Genomic DNA, 8423 nt, shown 5'->3' on the forward strand with positions numbered 1-8423 from the left:
GCATTTTTAAATGCATAAATCTTAGGTCCTTAACTATCTCTCTCGCACTTATGGCTACGCATAAGACTTTTTTGTCGCATTCATTTTAAATCTTTATTCGTGTCAGAGAATTATTAAAAACCGTTTAATTCGTCTGGCGATTTACACGTATTTTTAATATTATTTAATAAACATGCTATAAAAATTTCAGAATGCCTAAAGTATATTTTTGAGGTATAATTATTAAATATATTCGGGGGGGTCAGGTTACACTTTAAAACCCAAAAAATAGTCTGGGATTTTTATTTCTGGGTTAAATAGATGCTAAAATTAAAGATTAAACAAATTTCAAGTTGCCTAAAAGATATTTTTGTTATTTATTTTTTTGCAAATGTCATAGGTTGCGCAGTAGCGAAATAACCGCAAACTCTCTGCCTGACTCAGGATTCTAGATTCACCAATTAATAAAATATTATTTTTTTGTTATTTTAACTTGCCAAAAATACATTCCCTAAATTCGTTGTCAGTTCTTGGACTACATAGTATAATTAATTTTGTAAGAGGTAAAAATAAAATGTGACTACAATAAAAGTAATCAAATGTTTTATCATATTAAAAATCATAATTTTCGATGTGCAATTTTATTAATAAAATTACAAATTACTGGCATTTATCATTATGCGATATAAAATTATAACTATTCTGTGATTATTAAATATATATTTGTAACTATGATTTAACTTAAATTCAGTATAATTAAAATAACTTTGTTTTATATATGTATATATTCTTGTGAAAACAAATTCACTTTTTAATTGTAGGATAAAATTATTTTATATATGTAAATAGATTGCGGACTTCATTGAAAGTAAGAAATCAACGTTAATAATAAAAAAAAAAAAAAAACTGGAAACAGTTTTCCTTATTCAATTATGTAATTGATGGGCCAAGGAATCAAAAAGGAGAAACAATCGCCTTTTTCGTTTTTAAAAAGAGATATGCATCATTTTTTCTTACTTTCATTTTCATGTTTTTGAGCATATATATTTCTGTCCTTCAGTTTCAATGTTATCGTCAGCTGTTGCATATGAATGCACAATCTATCTACATAAGTCTATAGATAAAAATATATTCGACGCCAGAACGTCTCTGCTACATTAGTTTATTTTAATTTTCGACAAAAACATTTCGATACAAAAATGACATCGTTAATTTCTGATATTTTCAATGTATTGGATATGTACTATTAATTACAAAATAAGGTTTAATACTTACCAATCATTAAATGTTTACAGTAATTGCCATGTCGCCCACGATAAAGATGTGATAATGTCCGAAAATCGTTAACTTATCTAATTTGTACAATTTCGGTATCGTTTGACAAGCACTTTATAATTTTATTGTAATAGCAACGATTTTAGAAGATTTTTAATAAAGACAGTAATAATTCAATTATATAAAATAGAAGATTGACAATATTTTACGAACAATTATATTCATATCATAATTTTATATCATAAATATTGTTAAAGAAACATTGGTACACAATAATGATACATATTTTTATTTTTACCTTTAAAATGCAATGAGTATGAGTAATGTTGTTTCTAATGAAAAAAAAACCAAAAGACAATTAAACTTGCGTTAAAAACGAGATGCAAGTACTAAGAATTATATCTGTATCGTTCATTGCGCTATAATTCTTATGCAATATGGTATTTATTTTGCTAACATCAATTATAATAACTAAATAAGTAAGTTTTGTGTGACAATAACAGTGTCTATGTGCTCTTTACAAATTTTTTCCATGGCACTGGCTGAATATACAAAGATAGTATTTCGATACATAACAGTATTATTTTACCGTCATGTAAAGATACTGTGTCTCATCTAATTTTATCCACTACATCAGCCATTTTTATTCGATACTGACAGTGAATGTTTGCCTGATATTGTCCAGTTAGTGATTGCAGATATTGCATCAAGTAATAATGTGAGTGTATCGCGACGATATAATGTAAATATTTGGTCAAATTCATGAAATAAAATATAATAGAACTCAATCAAAAGATTATTTTCCACGTGCGCAAAAGTGCTATCGATCGCATTCACAGAATTAACTTAAGATACTTTTACGATTCTTATTTCTTCACTCGGTAACAATACCAGTATTATTGTAACAACAGCTATTTGCATAACTTATATATGTAGGAGTTATATTCTGTTTTATACTTTCGTTAAATAATGTGGATTTAAAAAAATAAATATACTTAAGAAACTCATAGATATATAATGGAAATCGACGATCAGTTATCTAGTTAAAGTTCATTAACACTAATTACATAATTGCATACGCAAGCATTGCATATATTCTAATCTTGTGAGTAAAGATTAGAATAATAAGATTAAAATAAATAAAGGGATGTGTGTAATAAAGAATAGCATGTTAGTTACGTTTCGCCAAATAAGTTACATTTTACCGAAGTTTATCATATTCTCCGAAATTATTGTAAATCTGTAAGAATACATCGTTAAACAATAATTTGTGCCACATTTAAACATGGAAAAAAAATTATATTAGCCAAAATATCGTTTTATGAATGCGCTCGATGTACTTCAACTATAATAATGCTCCTTTTTTAGTTCCGTAACGTACGTACAAGAAAATAAGTAAAAGTTTACATTATCAGATAAAAAAGTTTACATATGTTACTTGGCTGGTTCATCTTTAGGACTCGCACTTCTAGTAGGCACTTTTGCTTCTACGTCCCTTTCAGCAATTGGTTCTGACTCTGCTTTTGTCTCTGCTTGTGCTATTGGTTCGGTTTCTATATTTGCTTTTGGTTCCAGCTCAGTTGCCGCTTCCGGTATTTGTTCACGTTCTGCCTCTTGTTCTACTGTTATATCTGCTTCAATCGTTGTATCTGTATCCAGTTGATTACCACTATCATCTGCAGGTAAATCCTCTGATATACCTGTATCTATCAATATTTATAATAAATATGTATCACAAAATACATTGTTTAATTTCAATATATAATTTCTAAGCTTTTTAAAATTTATTTCAAAGAATTTTTAAAAAAACTTAGGCCCAGTTTCACAAATGTCAGTTAACTTTTAACCTTAGGTTAACTCACTCTTCGTCTCTTTCTAATGTCCATTTCTATCAACGCAGGTTAATTTTAATCTTGGTTTAACTTACCTGTCATCTTTTCCTAGTTCTAAAAGTTAGAAAAAGATAGAAAGTAAGTTAAACCAAGATTACAGTTAATCTACATTGGTAGAAATGGGCATAAGGAGGACGTTTGTAAAACTGGGCCTTATAGGATCTAGTTTCTCAATATTCATTAAACATACGTATAACAAAATTACCTGAACAAGCAGGATCGGACATCAATGAAAATACTTTCTCTTCAGGCATATCTTTCGTCAATTTTTTGAAATGGACCACTTGATCCGAAAATGATTGCCAAAATGACTGACCCTCAGGTATAGTAAACATAGCCTATATATTTTTCATTTGATAAGTATATGACAAAAAAATAGATTTAAATAATTGTATTTTCGTTGTTCTTCACATGTGATACATTACCTTATACTTGTTATATATATGCTCAGCTTTTTGTCTAATCTGCTCCGCTTTTTGTTTAAAAATAGTCTACAAAGAATATTATATGTATTATATTAAAATAGAAATAATAGTATTATGTATTTCACAAGCGTTATAATATAATGACATACGCATGCCCGTTTTATACATACCCCTTCTTCTTCGCTTAATTTCCACTCTCCTAGATTCCCAATATATCGTCGCAGCTAATATAAAAGACAATTAGTGAAGAAAATGCAATATTATAAAATAATTAAAAAATTCGATGTATTACTTACCCTTTTTACTGTTTCAACAATATGAGGATGTTTCTTCAGCATTAAAGGATCAATTGGAAGAGCCAAGATATCATCCATCGCTTGTAAACATTTATCTGTATTGGCTCGATCCAGTCCAAGATTAGATTTTATTTGAGCATCTAATTGTAGAAGTTGAGCCTCTATACGAAGCCATCTGTAACATTGTACATGTAAACACTTGGTAAATTTTAAAATAAACACTCTAGTAAGTTGAAGGGCACAAAATTTCTCTATACCTCAGTTTATATGTTTTGCGATGAACGGCCCCATCTTTTGTCAAAAGTCGTTTTTCATCTTCCGGGACGGGTACATTAAAATCTAGAGAATCCTTCACTTGTTCCGGCAAAATTTCACCGCCCTCTAATTGTGCTTTGAGTTTCATAGCATTTCTAGCAGTTGACCAATCCCATTGCGCTCGAGCTTTTTCACTTTCAAAAGACTTTGGCCTGTCTATATCCAGCTTAATACCTACATGTTCCCCAGCAAATGTACGAGCTAAGAGAACTCGGCTTGGTGTATCAGAAGATGTACCACTCGATACTACGGTTCCATCAAGAATCGAACCTTCGTTATTTCTTTCTGTAAATTAGATAAACGATATCTCTCAAAAACAAGTTATAATTTTAAGAAATTAAAAAAGCTATTCACACAAATGCCTACTTTCGATAGCAGCTCTTTTTTTATGCGTCACTGGTGTTATTTGATGCTCATTAGAATCTTCGTTTTTCGCTTTACGACCTCGACCAGAATGTTCTAAACAGAAATAACTTACAATCATATTATGTTACCTTAAACACAAATATGTAAAGAATAACCGACTTTTTTTTACAAATAAGCTTTGATAAAACATAACTATGTATATTTTTTCCGGGGGAAAAAATTATATTTTTCTCCAAATTGAAAGAGAGAATTCAGTGGAACGATTATAAAACAGTAGGGACATAAATAGATAAACAATATTTTCAAAAAAACAAATATTGTGAGTTTATTAATAAAAAATTATGTGAGAGATACATTTACAGACAAAAATTTAGATTTCTGTATGCGAATTAACGACAGCTGTTCCAACAGAACTAATCTTTTTAATTCTTTTGTAGACATTTGCCGAGTTTCATTGGATTCCTTAAGCCTTGAATATTTTTCAGATATTTCTGATGGTGAAGTCTGCGTTTCTTCATCCACCATTATATGTATTGATGTAAGTCTCTTTACTGTGCTCCTACCTTTAAATATTAGTTATTATCAGGGTAATTGATTTTAAATTTTGCAACGAATAACAGCATATTTTGTGACATCGATAATAACCTACATTTCACAATTGGAACATGATTATTACTTTAACTGATGCATTAACAGAAATAATGGTGTATCAAATTAAGAGTAAAAGCAAGTAAAAAAAGTCGGTTATTTAATAATTATTTGAATATTTTTTACCCATAAAATTGCAGAATAATAGATTCTTTGAAAACTGCACACCATAACAAAAGATTATTATAGATACAAGTTTTTACCTGTATTGGTTTCGGTTTCATCTGAACTTGAAAAGTCTGCAAAGCGTTTTGGTTTAATCTTACGCCCACTGCGGCTAACCACTTCTTTAGGCGATTCCTCGCCTTGTGAATCCAAAGCAGCCTCTTGTTTCGATGTATCATTCGCAGCTTTTCCTCTACCACGTTTTTTCTTCACTTCTGGAGTATCTTGCTGCATTGTTATATGTATTCAGTATATGTGCAAATATATGTATTTGATTACATTACATATTTATATAGACATGTGTACAAAGGTGTAAGGAACAATCGCACAAACTATTTAAACTTTAAAAATGTCTGTCGGCAGTTCCTAAATTCCTCTTGGAGTACAAGTTTGTCAATAACTGTTCTTTTAAACAGTATTGCAAAGTATATGTTAATACTCCAAAGCATTTTCATACAAATAGCAAAAAACGAGCTTTCCTTACCGGAGTGTTGGAAGTAGCTGTAAGAACTTTCCTCTTCAAAGGTTTCTTTTTTTCTCCTTCGTCTATTACTAAGGAACCAGTTTCCAGGTCACTGTCTATAGCGCTGACAGCTGGCACTTCTGTTGCTTCAGCACCTTTAGACAAAGTTATAATAATTGATTTGTGTTCCATTAAAAAGATTGTATTTAATCTATTCACACTTCATGATAGTTATTTATTATGAAGTCATTAACAAGATAATATCGGTAATTACCTTTAATAGCAGCAATATCTGCTAAAGGTTTGTTTCTGTCATTTTTAAGTTCTTGTTCAAGTTGCTGTATGCCTTCATGAAAGAACTTCCGTCGGTTAGGTTTGCCATATTTTTCTTTATTTTCGGCATAGGTGTACAATTCCTCAACTTTACAAACAGCTCTGCAAGATTTAATATCACGATAATTTTTGATCAAATATCCTTTAATGATATTCATTAGGAAAACTAGAATTATAGAGGGTGACGGGAAGGGGTACTATTAGGGCTCATGCACAATGCCAGGAATAAGGAACAAGGAATTAAACATAGTAGTCGCATCTTTTTTCAAGACGCAGAGTCTCTCTTTTTTCAAGACACAGAATTCTCTCTATGTTTAATTCCTTGTTCTTTATTCCTCTCATTGTGCATAAGCCCTTACGTATCTCTTCACGAGGTAAAAATGCAAATAGTAAGCGAATTCACTGGAGTATCTACGATTTCATTGATCGAAATCTAGTAAATCTGTTCACTTTTCTCATTTTCATCTCGTGAAAAGATACGTAATAGGTCCCTAGATTATAATATTACTTACGTTTCTCCTGTACCATAAAAGTAAACGCTATATCTAGCATTCTTGGAGTTTGGATCATTGACTTTTTCGACCTGCAAACAAATGAAGCAATATGCAAACAGATGAAGCAACACGCGGTGAGCTTTGGCCTGCGCGTTTATTTTCAATAGCTCCAAATGTGAAACGCAGACTTGGTATATGACAAACAGGATTGAGATATACGTTTCTCCACGGAGAATACATTAACGGTCCACGCGGAGATATTAATCTCAAAAATTATACATATGATTACATGGCAAATTACAGAATATATATCCTGGCAGGAGTGTACTAGCGATGCGCGTTAATTAGCGTGGTCGGTGACGTGCCACTTGGCCAGATCATCGCCGGTGTTGTCGCGCGTTCCGCGCGGATCCCGCGCTTTTCTCGCTTCCTACGTGCGAGAACCGCGCGGTCCTCCGAGACGCAGTCGCGCGCACAACAAACGCGATTACTCGGCCGCAATCTCTGAATAATTTACGTCACCTCACCATGCAACGTCCCGGTCGGTGAATCGCCGAGGATGAGGACGCGACGACGCCGCCGCGTCCGACATAGCGGCCACCGGGATGCCTGTCTCGTCCCGATAGCATCCCAAACGCGAACTCACCTTGGCTGGCCATGGCGGGTAACCTCGAACTTTGGCGAACACCTTGTCACCGGCGAAAAATCGTTTTAACAATTTCACCATGATGACGAGTGATCCGTTATCACGGCACCGGCTCGCTCTGTCGTACGTTCACGCTCGTCGTAACGCTGTTGCTAACGGTGTGGCGTAGTTAATCGCGCAGACACATCGCACAAAACACCGCGACAACCGCCATTTGCATGGCAAGCACGATAAATACCGAAAACACGCAGCAGAGACACGACGCTCAGCTCCGATTGGTCGATGGTCGCCGCGTCAGCGAGTGGCGGATCTACCCGCGCAAAGTGGCGCGAGCACGATTGATCGGCGTAGCCAGACACGCGATCGCTGATTGGTCGCGAGCGGGCGTCGTGGCCAACCAATTGTCTCTCACTGGTGGTCGCGACGGCTAGCGTCACGAGGCGTCACCGCGGCGGTTTCGATCAAACATCGAGTTTAAGGGGATCCTAAAGTGAAGGCTGAACTTCCTCGACGTCGGTAATGTCAACATTTCTAATTCTGTTTTCTTGTCATATATCTATATCTGTCCTTGTCTAACGAGAGGCATCTGTCTTTGTTCGATTACTGCGCCATCTCTTGCCACACGCAATATTGCTTATCCTGTCAACCTGAATGTGCTTTTGCACATATAAAAGTTATATAAAGTAATATTTTTTTCTAGGTTTTCAATCTTAGATCTAATTGCACGATATTGTTCTTAAATGTTGTCCTTAGGTCATGCCGTTCTAATTTTGTGGATATTTATCGTGGAATTTTTGTACAAAGCAAATATTGTCGTTACGTATACCAAAAATTAACAAAAATATTAATTTTTTTTTGTTTTCGATATAAATTTGACCACCATGACCTAGATTTTGATGCGTACTTTAATTCTAGACAAGAATTTTGCATTTCTATAAAGTCAATTAAAAGATTAGTGCTAAGAAAAAAAGCCGATATTACAGACGGCTTTAGGATCCCCTTAAGGGTCGACAGGAGTAACACTACCGACCTCTGTCGGGTTGCTTAGCTGCGAGTCCGTATTTTATTTATTATAAATTTTTTAAGAGCCAAAATGGAAAATCCGGCTCTGTACCAGCTTGCGGCT

At 33.6% G+C, this 8423-nt stretch overlaps 1 protein-coding gene across 2 annotated transcripts; it reads right to left on the reverse strand.

The window, feature by feature from the left end:
- Positions 1-1527: 1527 nt before the first annotated feature.
- Positions 1528-7543, reverse strand: LOC112468218 (PC4 and SFRS1-interacting protein). 2 transcript variants are annotated; one of them, XM_025037320.1, is made up of 12 exons: positions 7298-7543; positions 6670-6740; positions 6099-6259; positions 5846-5979; positions 5400-5589; positions 4549-4641; positions 4125-4467; positions 3868-4042; positions 3742-3795; positions 3572-3637; positions 3352-3484; positions 1528-2954 (listed from the first exon to the last, which is right to left on the reverse strand). In XM_025037320.1, the coding sequence occupies exons 1-12, from the start codon at positions 7376-7378 to the stop codon at positions 2689-2691; spliced, it is 1767 nt and encodes a 588-aa protein (XP_024893088.1). In that variant the 5' UTR covers positions 7379-7543; the 3' UTR covers positions 1528-2688. The 2 variants fall into 2 exon arrangements, with proteins under 2 accessions (XP_024893088.1, XP_024893079.1); XM_025037311.1 differs by having other exon boundaries at positions 1528-2960.
- Positions 7544-8423: the final 880 nt, after the last annotated feature.

Source organism: Temnothorax curvispinosus, unplaced genomic scaffold (assembly GCF_003070985.1).
Source record: "Temnothorax curvispinosus isolate PA1 unplaced genomic scaffold, ASM307098v1 QBEX01001762.1, whole genome shotgun sequence".
Taxonomy (NCBI): Eukaryota; Metazoa; Arthropoda; class Insecta; order Hymenoptera; family Formicidae; genus Temnothorax; species Temnothorax curvispinosus.